Source organism: Oncorhynchus gorbuscha, linkage group LG25 (assembly GCF_021184085.1).
Source record: "Oncorhynchus gorbuscha isolate QuinsamMale2020 ecotype Even-year linkage group LG25, OgorEven_v1.0, whole genome shotgun sequence".
Classification (NCBI taxonomy): domain Eukaryota; kingdom Metazoa; phylum Chordata; class Actinopteri; order Salmoniformes; family Salmonidae; genus Oncorhynchus; species Oncorhynchus gorbuscha.
The window spans coordinates 31,309,514-31,326,159 of record NC_060197.1 but is presented as its reverse complement, the minus strand read 5'-3'; the positions used below and the strand labels follow the sequence as shown (position 1 = coordinate 31,326,159).

The following is a 16,646-nucleotide window of genomic DNA, read 5'->3' as shown; positions in this document are numbered from 1 at the left end:
ACTCCTTGCTGTCCCCAGTCCACCTGGCCATGCTGCTGCTCCAGTTTCAACTGGCCTGGGCCCTAGGACCATGTCCCAGGACTACCTGACATGAGGACTCCTTGCTGTCCCCAGTCCACCTGGCCATGCTCCTGCTCCAGTTTCAACTGTTCTGCCTTACTATTATTCAACCATGCTGGTCATTTATGAACATTTGAACATCTTGGCCACGTTCTGTTATAATCTCCACCCGGCACAGCCAGAAGAGGACTGGCCACCCCACATAGCCCGGTTCCTCTCTAGGTTTCTTCCTAGGTTTTGGCCTTTCTAGGGAGTTTTTCCTAGCCACCGTGCTTTTACACCTGCATTGTTTGCTGTTTGGGGTTTTAGGCTGGGTTTCTGTACAGCACTTTGAGATATCAGCTGATGTACGAAGGGCTATATAAATAAATTTGATTTGATTTGATTTAAAGCAATGAAAACAAGCAAGCATCCCAGAAAAGTGCTCAAAATTAACTACATATGCTGACGTGGGCTAAGAAACAAGGTTCATGAAATCAATAATTTGCTATTAACAGATGACATTCATATTCTATCTATTGTAACAGCGTTCTTCTATCTCCTCCTCTGACGAAGAGGTAGAATAAGGATCGGACCAAAATGCAGCGTGATGATGATTCATAATATTTTAATGAAGAAAAACCTATACATACAGAAACTACAAAAATAACTAAATGAAATAATGAAAACCAAAACAGCCCTATCTGGTGCAAACACAAAGACAGGAACAATCACCCACAAAAACACTCACAGAATATGGCTGCCTAAATATGGTTCCCAATCAGAGACAACGATAAATCACCTGACTCTGATTGAGAACCGCCTCAGGCAGCCATAGACTAATTAGTCACCCCACAAAACCCCAAGACAAAAAACACACCACAATAACCCATGTCACTCCCTGGCCTGACCAAATAAAGAAAGAAAACACAAAATACTAAGACCAAGGCGTGACATCTATCTCTAAAACTCACTTAGATAATACATTTGATGATACAGTAGTAGCAATACAAGGTTATTACATTTATAGAAAATACAGAAATGCCAATGGTGGAGGTGTTGCTGTTTATATTCAGAACCACATTGCTGTAAAGCTTAGAGAGGAGCTCATGTTAAATACTGTTGAAGTAATATGTCTACAGGTTCATCTGCCTCACATAAAGCCCATTCTTGTGGGAAGCTGCTATAGACTACCAAGTGCTAACAGTCCGTTTCTGGATAACGTGTGAAATGCTTGATAATGTAATGCGATATCAACAGAGAGATATATTTTCTGGGTGATTTAAATATTGACAGGTTTTCAACAAGCTGGCCACTCAAGAAAAAGCTTCAAACTTTTAACCAGTGCCTACAACCTGGTTCAGGTTATCAGTCAAGTTAGTCAGTCAAGACAGGTTAGTTTATCAGTCAAGACAGGTTAGTTACAAACAAGCACAGGAATGAAATCATCAACATGTACTTGATCACATCTTTACTAATGCTACAGAAATTAGCTTGAAAGCTAATTTCATCCATCAGATGTAGTGATCACAATATAGTAGCCATATCTAGGAAAATCAAAGTTCCAAAGGCTGGGCCTAATATAGTGTATAAGAAGTTATACAATCATTTGTTTAGTGATTCCTATGTTGATGTAAATTATATTTGTTGGTCTGTGGTGTGTAATGAGGAGCAAGCAGATGCTTGCACTTGACACATTTATGAAATTGCTTATTCCAGTTACTAATAAGCATGCACCCATTATGAAAATGACTGTAAACACTGAAATCCCTGTGGCTCGTTGAGGAATTTAACAATTGTATGGTTGAGAGGGATGAGGCTAAAGGAATGGCAGGAATGGCTGCCCAACCAATTGGCAAACCTATTGCAAATTGAGAAATTCATGTCACTAATCTGAATAAAAAGAAGAAACTACACTATGAACAAAGTTAAGTGATATAAAAAGCTTTGGAGCACCTAAAATGAAATTTTGGGAAAACAGGCAAACTCAGCTCCATCATTCATTGAATCAGCTCATTCATCACAAAACCGACTGATATTGCCAACTATTTTGATGTTTTTTTAATTGGCAAGATTAGCAAATTTAGGCATGACATGCCAGCAACAAACGGTGACACTATATGTAACAGTATAACTTTAGACCGTCCCCTCGCCCATACCCGGGCGCGAACCAGGGACCCTTTTCACACATCAACAACTGACACCCACGATTCATCGTTACACATCGCTCCATAAAAGCCGCGGCCCTTGTAGAGCAAGGGGAACTACTACTTCAAGGTCTCAGAGCAAGTGACGTCACCGATTTGAAACGCTATTTAGCGCGAACCACCGCTATCTAAGCTAGCATTTCACATCCGTTACATATACATCCAAGTATATCTGACCAAATTATGAAAAACAAGCATTGTTATTTTGAATTCCGTAAAGTGAGTGTGGAAGAGTTGAAACAAGTATTGTATATCAACAATGACAAGCCACCAGGGTATGACAACTTGGATGGAAAATTACAGAGGAAAATAGTGGATGATATTGCTTCTCCTATTTGCCATATTTTCAATTTCAAATCTAAAAGCATTTTATTTGGGACAAATCGTTCACTAAACCATAAACCTCAGCAGCTAATGGGGATCCATAATAAATACACAGTGGTTAACCGAACAACTGACATAATTTTGCCAAAACTTAAAGGACCATCAGCACCAAGACCCAAACACTGAGCCAACAGGGTGCATTTGGCGTCACCAAATAACTTGGTGAAAAGTTCTTCTTATTCAAAGTTTAATTGGTGGAATACATCCAAAAAAGGTGGTTCGCTGCCACCTACTAAAAATAAATCATTATTTGCGGAAAAAAGAAGTCAATATACTCCTTCAGTCAAATGCACTCAGATCCTTACACAGGTTCTGGGGCCTGAGAGGAGAAAGCATTGTCAGACATTATTCACTGCAGTGTCTCAGCAGTGAAATCATTGATATCCAAGAACATTTGACCTGCTTTCACAATGATTTCCAGTTTCTTCGATTTTTTTTGTTGTTGTTAGTTTCTCCCGTACAATTAATCACCTTTGCAAATAAACGCAACAAAATCAACCTTCACAATTAAGTGTTTTCAGGATCTCTCAACTGACTGACATCCATATAACTGTTGGGAATCACCCACTGCCATAGCTGCATCATCTCTGCTCGCTGCTTCAACCTTTTTCACTGCCTCTGCATAGGAGAGCTTCTCAACAGCCCTGATCCTTCCTACTTGGACCTTCTTCACCCTAAACAGGACACTCAGGGAACTCTGCAACAATATTGAGTTTGCAAACACTTAGAGATGTGGGCAAATGTTTCACATTGATGACATTGAAGTGGCTTTTGTACGTACGTTTGCGCTGCAGATCTAATACAGTCCTGCTTTACAAGGGTCGGGAGAAATTCAGCATCAAAACGTAAAAACAGAAAGGCTTTCCTCCTTTCCATTCACAGTGCAGGTTAAGCGATGTGAATAAACTATTCCTGGCATGTTCATCTTAAACCATGAAGCCTCAATATCTATCGAGACGCCAGATATGACACATTTAATCGGTGCCCTACTCCGATAATCATAGCATTCCACTTCATGCATCGGCCATTTGTGCATCCACAGTGCTTTCTCCTTTTGACATACATGAAAACAACACCATACCACTCCTGGTCACTTTGACTCTACTTCTCCCAATGCATCCTTCACAATCTTTGTGACGGCAAACGGGTTTCCCACCAAAAACATCCTTGCTCATGAACCGCACAAGGAATGAGGCGTTATCATACCGAAGCTTATCTTGATTTACAACTAGTCCTTTAAGCTCCATTCTAAGATGTTACAGTATTCCACTCATTTCCTCAATCTGTACTCGCGCCAACAGAATCAAGTATCGCTTCTGCTTCCTCCATTACTCTCAAACCAAAGTTAGAGCTTCTTCTTCTTTAGGTTTTATGGCAAACAAGTCAGTGCTTCAGCAATAAAACTTTCCATAGAGATAGCAATTACCAGTAGTTCTAATTATTAATCAACTAATCAGAATTTTTGGAGATAATGAGTTGACCAATCAGGTGTAGTCTTCTGGCAGGTGGGACCGATTAGAATAGGGATGATGTCACTTTCCATAAGGCAAAAATATATTTTTTACCACGTGGAAAATATTTTCCTACATTTGTGAAATAAGAATGATCAATGATGTAGCACAAAAGTAGTCAACCTAGTCAAAGGCCAATAAACAATTGTGCAGGTAAAGTTCTGTGGTCACAATTTGCCCTAGTTGAACTACTCAAATGTTTGCTGTAAAAAAAATATATTACATTTCATTTGAACAATGTGACTAAGTAGTTGAGATTGGAATTGTTGCTTCTGGGTTGAGAAGTTACAGAGAGCCAGGTTCCAACCTTATGAAGATGACTCTTTATAGATCCTTTATTTGAATTCTGGCAACTCCGCCTTAGTGTTGTTTCTTAATGTGCTTGGCTGTATCTGCTGGGTTCACATACGTTTGGTTGATTTGCAGTACCATCCTCAGGGCCAAAAGCCTGTATAAACACGGGGACAGAAAACAGGAGAATACACTATTTCAATTTAGTTTATTTCCTTCAAAAAAGAAAAACACATGTGTAAAATCGTACATGTTCCCATCATCGTAGACACCTAAACAGAGCTGAATGTTGGATATTTGTGCCGCATAATATTATGGAAGCAAGACTAATAGTGCACCTTCCACACCAAAAAACAAACACTTGTTTCTCTGGTCTAGGCCAGGGACCCTGACAGATCAATGCAGTTCTAGAGACAATTTCAAAAATATACCACAAGATGGCAGCACATTACAAGTTCTCACATCTCCAACCATGTAGCTACACCGACTTTCATTGGATATGCAATTGTACCATTAAGAAAAATCCAGTATCCCAATGATAAATAATAATAATAAATGCCATTTAGCAGACGCTTTTATCCAAAGCGACTTACAGTCATGTGTGCATACATTCTACGTTGCTCCCTATACCGTAGATGGCATGTGAAAAGCTAAATTAAATTCAGACAAATTTCAAGACTCACATGTACACAATGTGATAAGAGTTTATTCAAATTTAAAAACGGTACATATTGGATTTAGGAAACAAAAATGTACCATATAGTAGTACACGAATACAAAAAATGGGCACACTTCGACAGGGTAAAAAGGCTTTCCAATTTACTATACTTCCCCATCTTAGATAATGCAGTTGGTTTTCAATTTACTTTCATATTGTAGTGTTCTGTAGCATTCTCAGTTTCAACTTACCTACTGAAAAGGGACAGGTGTGTGTAAATTGATGATATTGATTTGATGTAAACAATGACACATCTATGACTATCCCAATGTTGGACACAACTGGAATGCCCTGTGCTCCATAGATACACTACATGACCAAAAGTATGTGGACACCTGCTCGTTGAACATCTCATTCCAAAATCATGTTCATTAATATCGAGTTGATCCCCCCCTTTTTCTGCTACAACAGCCTCTACTCTTCTGGGAAGGCTTTCCACTCGATGTTGGAGCATTGCTGCAGGGACTTGCTTCCATTTAGCCACAAGAGCATTAGTGAGGACGGGCACTGATGTTAGGCGATACGCCTGGCTCGCTCTCGGCATTCCAAGTCATCCCAAAGATGATCAATAGGGTTGTCAGGGCTCTGTGGAGGCCAGTCAAGTTCTTCCACACCGATCTCAACCAAACCACTTCTGGACCTTGCTTTGTGCACAGTGACATTGTCATGCTGAAACAGGAAAGGGCCACCCCCAAACTGCAGCCACAAAGTTAGAAGCAAAGAATCATCTACCATGTCATTGTATGCTGTAGCGTTAAGATTTCCCGTCACTGGAACTAAGGGGCCTAGCCCAAACCAGGAAAAACAGTCCCAGACCATTATTCCTCCTTCACCAAACTTTACAGTTGACACTACGCATTAGGGCAGGTAGCTTTATTCTGGCATCCGCCAAACCAAGATTAGACCGTGGGACTGCCAGATGGTAAAGCGTGATTCATCACTCCAGAGAACGTGTTTCCATCGCTCCAGAATTGAATAACGGCGAGCTTTACACCACCCCACCACCTCTACTGCCAATGTTTGTCGATGGGGATTGCATGACTGTGTGCCCGATTTTAAACACCTGTCAACAAAGGGCGTGGCTGAAATTGCCGAATCCACTAATTTGAAGGGGTGTCCACATACTTTTGTAGATATAGTGTATGATAATAGAGTGGTGAAGGTTTAGGAGACTTGACTTAGCTCACTTTTAGCTTTCTGAGGAGCAAGACAGGAGGCGGATTGTCGATGCAGAGATAGGAATTGTAATGTTCAGTTGGTTGGTCTGCTACATACAGTATTATTGATGTTGAATGTAACTTTGCTCCATGCATTCTAACTATGTTCCACTCCAAATATCGTATGACCATTTGGGAAGGAAAGAGGGAGGGTTCTGTTAGGGAGACTTTCACTCCGCCATTTTGGATGATTTCACAGTTCTCCTGCATCGTGAGTCTTCCCTCCTCCCTCTTCTTCGCTTGCTACCTCCACTTTGGATCCCTTCTTTCCCATGTCACCCTTCCAAACCTCCTGTAGACATTCTGAGGGAGAGAGGGAAAACCCAGGTAAGTGTTTAACTATGTGAACACGTGTATGTTGTGTTTGCCACTATTCAAGTGTCTTGGGTGAGTGTGTGCTTTAGGTATACGTTTGCAAGTGTGTATGCTATAGTGTGTGTGTCCAAACCTTGCTCGGAGGTCTTGAGAATGTGTGTCTCACACAGGAAGCGCTCCAGCCTCTCCTCCTGATGGTGGAAGTACCAGTCCTCCACAACCTCCTCATACTGCTCTAGCATCGTCTCACACTGAAACAACCCAACACCCACTTATTGTCATGAACACGCACAACCCTCTGCCTGTAAAGCTGTGTGTTGATGTGTAAACACACACGGGTATGTACCTGTTTCTTCATGTCGGACACCTCCACTGAGGGTTCGTCCCAGAGTTCATAGGGCAGACCCAACTCCACCTTCACCCCCTTATGGACCAGGTTCTTCAGAGTGGCCATGGTCTGACTGGTACCCTAAAACACACACAGATGGTTAGTTGACTCAGGTGTGTTAATACTGGGCTGGAACAAAATCCTGCATGCCATGTAGGTCCACAGGACCAGGATTGAAGAACACTGTTCTAAAGCATGAACATTGGTTAAACTGCGAAGATGGAGAGGTGTGAGGACCTTGGCGTATCGGAGGCTGCCAGGTCGCTCAGCATGGACACTGTACTGTAGGATCCCCTCACAGATGTTATCCACTGCCTCAGTCAGACGGGTCTCACTGAAAACAGTTATTTCAAAAATCACAACTACAAAATGAGTGGTCAAATCATTTCAGTCTATGACAAGAGAGCAGAGCTCAATGATAGTCTTGCCTCTCCTTCTCCATAACATAAAAGTGGCTTCCTCTCCATGTATCCTTCCATTCATCGATCATAAAGGCCAGTTGACCCATCCTGTTTTATCACATCAACACGGTTGAAGGAGAGGAGGGACACTTTAAACTTACGAGGTATTGTATTTGATCTTGCGTCTGCGTTTACCCGTGTCCAGCACTGCTCCTAGCTCCAGAACCTCCTTGGACCGACCCGTCTTCTCCAAGGCTGCTTGGAGCTCCACCGTCAGGAACTTACACACTATAGGGTTCCGACAGGCGGATGTTGTTCAAATGCATGTTATTTTACATTTATAAACACGTCCCATGTAAGTAAGAAAATGCATTCACAGATACTGAATCTCCTAGTTAGTTATCTAGCTAACGTTAGCTAAGTATACAAAAAAGCTAACGCTCTGAGCAAGACATCGTCACATTTAATGTTTAACTACTGTAGCTAACGTTTACCTTCGCATCGATTGGGCAGTCTTTCGTCCTCGGATGATATAGCGAAGCTGCACACCCAAAAAAGGCACAAGAGGAAAAGTTCCATTGCAACTTTTCGCCAACTTGATTCCCTAAATCCGTTTACAGAAGCCACATCGGCATTTTTCTGAGACTCACAGCACGTAAATGGCAAGGCGCAGGCGCAGTGTAGTAGTTGAAGCTTCCCAAAAAGGGATTCATTTAACACAGCCAGAAAGTCATAAATATGGCTAAACCCCGCTATTTCCACAATTAATTTTCATACAATATTATTTTAGCCCTAACCTTAACCACACCGATAACCGTATGACTAACCTTAAATTAAGGCCAAAAAGCGATTATTTATTATTTTCTTACATCTAGACGTTGCAGCCAATTTTAACTTTGTGGCTGTGTTATCTAGTGGAAAACACAAAAAAGGGAAAGGCGGATCGTGTGAATCCGATTTAGGAAATCTAGTCGAGCATTGAAAAATTCAAACTCAAGGTGGGGAAAGATATTTAGAGTGGACATTTGTAAAATGTAAACATTACAAAAAAAGATGGAACGTGCATTTATTTTATCTCATAGGGATTGTATTAAGTGAGTTTAGAGCTTTGGAGTCTCAAGCCCCCACTCCCCAGTTAGCAATGAGCACTCTAGCCAGAGGAAAGAGTGCTGTGTCTTTTTAGCCGATTTATCACGCGGCTGCAATGCTCCTGAAGTTCACGTGCCGTTTTCCTCGCACGGGCTTTGCTTGTCCGTGCTGTAATTCAGAGCTAGGGCCTACTATTTATTGACCCCCGTGATGAAACCTGGAGGGGCCTGTGGATCTGTCTTCATCCGTTCGTTCGCACATTAGTCATACAGGATATCTCAGACCGCAATGGCCTGATTTTGACGAAATGTGGGTAAATGATGCATCTTGCCATTAAGATCCGGCATTTAAAAAAATACACTGATTGGCCAGATGGTGGCGCTGTAACAAGAGATTGAAAATGCGAATTTTGAAAGGTCACGCCCCACATCCCGTTTGACCTAAAGTCATGAAATTCGGTACATAGGTTCCTCTCCTCACAAGGTATACATTTTCCTAGGGACCCATTAGGACTGTCATGGTGGATCTTATGCCATTTAGAATTTTGTGAAAACACTACTCTGTTACCGAATGACTGATCTGCACAAAACTTGATATGTGGCATTGATGGACAACGATGGACAACGGTCTCTCAATGCAATATTTTCCAGACTTGTACCTAAAACAACATAGACCAATAAACATTCATGTGGGTGTGGCCTGGCACATATTTGTATTGTAATGCAATTTGGTACATATTTTGAAAACACTGTCAAGACTCAACAGATGCAAGAACATTTTGACCTCACAGTGGCACTATAACGGGCACATGTTTATATCTCTTGATCGGTTTGACTCACAGCGATGAAATTTGGCACACATGCTCAGGGACATGAGTCTAGCTAATCCATGCGATATCTCGGACACCACTGGCCCCATTTTGATTAAACTTGGGTGAATGATACATCTTGCCATAGAGATCCGCCATTTACAAAATTACACTGACTGGCCCAAGGGGGGTGCTGCATCATTTGTGGGGGACAACATGTTTACTGTTGCCTTGTATATACATATTTATATTTAATTATAAATAGGCAGTGTATATACAGTGGGGCAAAAAAGTATTTAGTCAAGCCACCAATTGTGCAAGTTCTCCCACTTAAAAGATGAGGCCTGTAATTTTCATCATAGGTACACTTCAACTATGACAGACAAAATGAGGGGAAAAAATCCAGAAAATCACATTGTAGGAGTTTTAATGAATTTATTTGCAAATTATGGTGGAAAATAAGTATTTGGTCACCTACAAACAAGCAAGATTTCTGGCTCTCACAGACCTGTAACTTCTTCTTTAAGAGGCTCCTCTGTCCTCCACTTGTTACCTGTATTAATGGCACCTGTTTGAACTTGTTATCAGTATAAAAGACATCTGTCCACAACCTCAAACAGTCGCACTCCACTATGGCCAAGACCAAAGATCTGTCAAAGGACACCAGAAACAAAATTGTAGACCTGCACCAGGCTGGGAAGACTGAATCTGCAATAGGTAAGCAGCTTGGTTTGAAGAAATCAACTGTGGGAGCAATTATTAGGAAATGGAAGACATACAAGACCACTGATAACCTCCCTCGATCTGGGGCTCCACGCAAGATCTCACCCCGTGGGGTCAAAATGATCACAAGAACGGCGAGCAAAAATCCCAGAACCACACGGGGGGGCCTAGTGAATGACCTGCAGAGAGCTGGGACCAAAGTAACAAGCCTACCATCAGTAACACACTATGCCGCCAGGGACTCAAATCCTGCAGTGCCAGATGTGTCCCCCTGCTTAAGCCAGTACATGTCCAGGCCCGTCTGAAGTTTGCTAGAGAGCATTTGGATGATCCAGAAGAAGATTGGGAGAATGTCATATGGTCAGATGAAACCAAAATATAACTTTTTGTTAAAAACTCAACTCGTCGTGTTTGGAGGACAAAGAATGCGGAGTTGCATCCAAAGAACACCATACCTACTGTGAAGCATGGGGGTGGAAACATCATGCTTTGGGGCTGTTTTTCTGCAAAGGGACCAGGACGATCCGTGTAAAGGAAAGAATGAATGGGGCCATGTATCGTGAGATTTTGAGTGAAAACCTCCTTCCATCAGCAAGGGCATTGAAGATGAAACGTGGCTGGGTCTTTCAACATGACAATGATCCCAAACACACCGCCCGGGCAATGAAAGAGTGGCTTCGTAAGAAGCATTTCAAGGTCCTGGAGTGGCCTAGCCAGTCTCCAGATCTCAAACCCATAGAAAATCTTTGGAGGGAGATGAAAGTCCGTGTTGCCCAGCAACAGCCCCAAAACATCACTGCTCTAGAGGAGATCTGCATGGAGGAATGGGCCAAAATACCAGCAACAGTGTGTGAAAACCTTGTGAAGACTTACAGAAAACATTTGACCTCTGTCATTGTCAACAAAGGGTATAAAACAAAGCATTGAGATAAACTTTTGTTATTGACCAAATACTTATTTTCCACCATAATTTGCAAATCAATTCATTAAAAATCCTACAATGTGATTTTCTGGATTTTTTTCTTCTCATTTTGTCTGTGTACCTATGATGAAAATTACAGGCCTCTCTCATCTTTTTAAGTGGGAGAACTTGCACAATTGGTGGCTGACTAAATACTTTTTTGCCCCACCGTATGAAACATTTTGACACAGCAGGGTTTGTAGGGTTCATAACATCGTGGTGGTATTCTTGTTGACAGTGTTGGGCACGAGAGAGGAATATACTTTGGCTAGGTAGAGAGTGCGAAGAAGTTCAGGTATGAAGACGTGAATAGATTAATAATCAACGTTGGGATTTATAAATAGATAACTGGTGTAATGTGATTCTGATGAGCAGATACAGTAATATTTCATCCAATGCTTCAATGCCATCTGATTCGCCACAAAATGACCTGGATGTTCAGGAAACAACAGACATATACAGTATCTCAAATATTTGATAGACAAGTGGTAGCAGCAACATAAGTTATGTTCATTGGCATCACATCCATAGTCATAACTAATACCTAGGATAGGATAAGTAATCCCTCTCACCCCCCCCCCCTTTAAGATTTAGATGCACTATTGTAAAGTGACTGTTCCACTGGATGTCATAAGGTGAATGCACCAATTTGTAAGTCGCTCTGGATAAGAGCGTCTGCTAAATGACTTAAATGTAAATGTAAATGTAAATAACTACAACATGCTTTTATGAGCATACCTTTCCAGTCTGCAGTAGTATCTAGACAAAAGTGATGGCGCCAGAGGGTAGGGCTGCCGTCTTATCGGCTCTCAATCAATCATGCTATTTTGTTTGTTTTGTCGCGTTGTTCGTAACTTGTTTTGTACTTCATGTTGCGGCTACCGTCTCTTATGATAGAAAATAGCTTCTGGACATCAAAACTGGTATTACTCACCTCAAATTGGACAAGGAGTTCCTCTTCAATGAGTCGGCCGCAGGGGATATACTGCAGACACTCGACAAGGCCCCGATCCCTGTGATTTGCTGGAGAAGGAAACAGAGATTGAGGCAAAAAATTCTGGGTGCCTTGCGAGGATCAGGCGAAGAGTGGCTAGTCTTCCCTTGCCTTCCGTTCTGCTAGCTAACGTTCAATTGCTGGAAAATAAATGGGACGAACTGAAAGCACGTATATCCTAACAACGGGACATTAAAAACTGTAATATCTTATGTTTCACAGAGTCATGGCTGAATGACGACATTAAGAACATTCAGCTGGCATGTTATACACTCTATCAGCAAGACAGAACAGCAGCCTCTGGTAAGACACAGGGCGGGGGCCTATGCATTTATGTAACAACAGCTGGTGCACGCTATCTAAGGAAGTCTCAACGTTTTGCTCGCCTGAGGTAGAGTATCTCATGATAAGCTGTAGACTACACTACCTACCTAGAGAGTTTCTGTATTTTCGTAGTGGTCTACATACCACCACAGAGCGAAGTTGGCACTAAAACTGCACTCAATGAGCTGTATTCCGCCATAAGCAAACAGAAAAACGCTCACCCAGAGGCTGCGCTCCTGGTGGCCGGTGACCTTAATACAGGAAAACTTAAATCAGTTTTACAGAATTTCTATCAGCATGTTAAATGTGCAACCAGAGGGAAAAACACTCTAGACCACTTTTACTCCACACACAGAGATGCGTACAAAGCTCTCCCTCACCCTCCATTTGGCAAATCTGACCATAACTCTATCCTCCTGATTCCTGTTTACAAGCAACAATTAAATCCGGAAGCACCAGTGACTCTGGCTATAAAAAAGTGGTCAGATGAAGCAGATGCTAAACTACAGGACTGTTTTGCTAGCACAGACTGGAATATGTTCCGGGATTCTTCCGATAGCATTGAGAGGTACACCACATCAGTCACTGGCTTTATCAATAAGTGCATCGAGGGCGTCGTCCCCACAGTGACTGCACGTACATACCCCAACCAGAAGCCATGGATTAGAGGCAAAATTCGCACCGAGCTAAAGGGCAGAGCTGCCACTTTCAAGGAGCGCGACTCTAACCCAGAAGCTCATAAGAAATCCCGCTATGCCCTCTGACGAACCATCAAACAGGCAAAGGGTCAATACAGGACTAAGATCAAATCATAGGGGCGGGGCGGCAGCGTAGCCTAGTGGTTAGAGCGTTGGACTAGTAACCGGAAGGTTGCGAGTTCAAACCCCCGAGCTGACAAGGTACAAATCTGTCGTTCTGCCCCTGAACAGGCAGTTAACCCACTGTTCCCAGGCCGTCATTGAAAATAAGAATATGTTCTTAACTGACTTGCCTGGTTAAATAAAAGTTTTAAAAAAATATATATATATATATACTACACGGGCTACGACGCTTGTTGGATGTGGCAGGACTTGCAAACTATTTCAGACTTCAAAGGGAAACACAACCGAGAGCTGCCCAGTAACACAAGCCTGCCAGACGAGGTAAATAACTTCTATGCTCACTTCGAGGCAAGTAACACTGAAAGATGCATGAGAGCATCAGCTGTTCCGGATGATGGTGTGATCACGCCAATCCTCTAATCCATGGCTTCTGGTTGGGGTATGTACGTACAGTCACTGTGGGGACGACGTCCTCGATGCACTCAGCCGATGTGAGTAAGACCTTTAAACAGGTCAACATTCACAAGGCTGCTGGGCCAAACGGATTACTAGGATGTCATGGCTCACATCAACACAATTATCCCAGAAACCCTAGACCCACTCCAATTTGCATACCGCACCAACAGATCCACAGATGATGCCATCTCTATTTCGCTTCAAAATCAAACAGAACAAAACAAAATCATTCCCCCCTCAGGAGACTGAAAAGATTTGTCATGGGTCCTCAGATCCTCAAAAGGTTTTACAGCTGCACCATCGACAGCATCCTGATGGGTTGCATCACTGTCTGGTATGGCAACTGCTCGGTGTCCGACCGCAAGGTATTACAGAGGGTAGTGCGAACGGCCCAGTACGTCACCGGGCCAAGCTTCCTGCCATCCAGGACCTTTATACCAGGCGGTGTCAGAGGAAGGCCCGAAAAATTGTCAAAGACTCCAGCCACCCTCGTCATAGACTGTTCCCTCTGCTACCGCACGGCAAGCGGTACCGGAGCGCCAAGTCTAGGTCCAAGAGGCTTCTAAACAGCTTCTACCCCCAAGCCATAAGACTCATGAACAGCTAATCAAATGGCTACCCAGACTATTTGCACCCCCCCCACGCTGCTGCTACTCTCTGTTATCATCTATGCATAGCCACTTTAATAACCCTACCTGCATGTACATAATTACAATTACCTCAATTACCTCGACACCGGTGCCCCCCGCACATTGACACATTGACTCTGAACCGGTACTCTGAATATAGCCCCACTGTTGTTATTTAGTGCTGCTATTTAGTGCTGCTCCTTAATTATTTGTTATTCTTATCTCTTACTTTTTTGTGGGTATTTTCTTAAAACTGCATTGTTGGTTAAGGGCTTGTACGTAAGCATTTCACTTTAAGACCTACACCTGTTGTATTCAGCATTTCACTCTAAGACCTACACCTGTTGTATTCAGCATTTCACTGTAAGACCTACACCTGTTGTATTCGGCGCATGTGGCAAATAACATTTAATTTGATAATGTTGTCCTGTCCCACTCTTGTCTGTGTACACTGCAATCCAGCTTTAAGCTGCAAATGTATACAACATGTTTATACATCGATACATAGCTATTTTTAAATCAAATTAGATCATCAGTTTTGAGTCTGGTGATGGAGGGGTTAAGTGAGGGGGATGGGGAAGAAGGGGGGTGCCCCCTGCGGACTCAGGAGACACGGGACACATGCTTAATGACAACCTGAGAGAGGGGGGGAGAGAGAGAGAGAGATGACGGAAGGAAAGACCAAAAATAGAGAGAACGAGAGGTAAAGTGTGAATAAAGATTTATGTGAATGTGCAAATGACAACTATAAAGTGTGAGAGAGGGAGAGAGACGGACAGAGAAAAAGCGAGTGGGAGGAGAAAGAGAGAGCGGGCAAAGAAGAGGAGGGAGAGTGAGAGGAACGAGAGGGGTCTTGCATAGATAAAGTTGCTGGGGGAGTATGGAGTTCAGGGAGAGAACAGAACACTATGCAGAGGAGCCAAAGAGAGGAGCAGAACCAGAAGTAAGAGAGACGTCCTCTGACACACACACACACACACACACGAGAAACAGAGCGAGAGAAGTCAGTAAGTTGCCCAATGAAGAGAACCAAACAGCACCTTAACGTGTGTGCGCTGTGTGTCTTTGCATGGAATGGCCTTCACAATAACAGTAATAACCTTGGATGGCCTCAGATCTCAAGTACTTTTGATTGGTTTGTTTGTGTGGGCTCCCCGTGTCCTATGGTCCTTGGACAGCTTGCCAACACACTTGGTACAGAGGACGAAGTGTTCTTGATGTAATGCACTGAAAACAGCATGTCTGAAGTAACCATGTGGTTTTCCCATACCTCTATGGGTTATCCCCAGTGTGTGAGGCACTGTTGCTAATTGTGTGTTATCACAAAGAGGGATGGAAGGAGTATCCATTGTCTGTCAAGGGATACATTTACAGCAGCACATAGCTACACAGGTCTACGGATGTTACCGATGCCCTGTCAATCAAGCCCACTTTCGCTGGTGCGATGGACTTAATTGAATAGACACAAAAGAGAAATCCCCGCCCATCTGGCACTCCAGCCAGGCTAAAGCAAACACTGAAAGTATTTCAGAGATTTTCAATCGTATTTTAACCCATGTGTGACACACATACCCACATCAGATTAAGTCAGAGGGAAGGCACACATTTTGACACACCCCAGGACAGGTTGTCACAGGAAGAACATGGACATTATACTTACAGAGTGTCACTCAACTACACGCTGTCACGTACGCACAAACACACTTATACGCTATAAAAAGTCGCAAGCGACGTCGCTTGTGTCACGACTACATACACAAAGCGGTCAGACCGAGGCGGACACACACACACACACACACACACATAGATAATTAAACTAAATCAAATGAGAACAGCCAGATATTAAGAGTCGTTAATCCATGCTGTAATAACAATATGCTGAAAAAAAAATTAATTCACCAATTTTTTTTTTCTCCTTTGAACTTTTATTTGATTCAGGAAAATCTCACTGAACATAAATAACGTATTTTCCAAAGGAGAATATAAAACACTGTAAAACTCTGACAAGACCTACTGATAGAGACATACCCCAAGCGACTTACAGCTGTAATCGCAGCAAAAGGTGGCGCTACAAAGTATTAACTTAAGGTGGCTGAATAATTTTGCACGCCCAATTTTTCCGTTTTTGATTTGTTCAAAAAGTATGAAATATCCAATACATGTCGTTCCACTTCATGATTGTGTCTCACTTGTTGTTGATTCTTCACAAAAAAATACAGTTTTATATCTTTGAAGCCTGAAATGTGGCAAAAGGTCGCAAAGTTCAAGGGGGCCGAATACTTTCGCAAGGCACTGTACATATGACCAAGAGGGAAGGTTTAACAGGACGTAATTGAGTTCCAGGAAATCTCTCCTTCCAGAAACAAATTG

At 42.5% G+C, this 16,646-nt stretch overlaps 2 protein-coding genes across 2 annotated transcripts in view; one reads left to right on the top strand and one right to left on the bottom strand.

Annotated features, from left to right (window-relative positions):
* Nucleotides 1-6,371: 6,371 nt before the first annotated feature.
* cnpy4 (canopy FGF signaling regulator 4) lies at nucleotides 6,372-8,140 on the bottom strand. Its single transcript, XM_046328730.1, has 6 exons — nucleotides 7,966-8,140; nucleotides 7,633-7,759; nucleotides 7,308-7,404; nucleotides 7,029-7,151; nucleotides 6,816-6,933; nucleotides 6,372-6,670 (listed from the first exon to the last, which is right to left on the bottom strand). The coding sequence occupies exons 1-6, from the start codon at nucleotides 8,048-8,050 to the stop codon at nucleotides 6,561-6,563; spliced, it is 660 nt and encodes a 219-aa protein (XP_046184686.1). The 5' UTR covers nucleotides 8,051-8,140; the 3' UTR covers nucleotides 6,372-6,560.
* A 6,957-nt stretch (nucleotides 8,141-15,097) lies between these two features.
* Nucleotides 15,098-16,646, top strand: part of LOC124013859 (calpain-5-like) — a 32,466-nt gene continuing 30,917 nt past the window's right edge. The window contains exon 1 of the mRNA XM_046328413.1: nucleotides 15,098-15,219. Coding sequence (XP_046184369.1) covers nucleotides 15,185-15,219 — 35 coding nt within the window. The 5' untranslated portion in view covers nucleotides 15,098-15,184. The remainder of the gene's footprint in view (nucleotides 15,220-16,646) is intronic.

Bases quoted from the DNA above. Each gene is read 5' to 3' on its own strand.
- cnpy4 (XM_046328730.1), bottom strand. From the start codon at position 8,050: ATGGAACTTTTCCTCTTGTGCCTTTTTTGGGTGTGCAGCTTCGCTATA. The intron at 7,405-7,632 runs GTAAGTTTAAAG...AACTGTTTTCAG, and splicing joins AAGATCAAATACAATACCTC to TGAGACCCGTCTGACTGAGG. The intron at 6,934-7,028 runs GTACATACCCGT...GGGTTGTTTCAG, and splicing joins TGTCCGACATGAAGAAACAG to TGTGAGACGATGCTAGAGCA.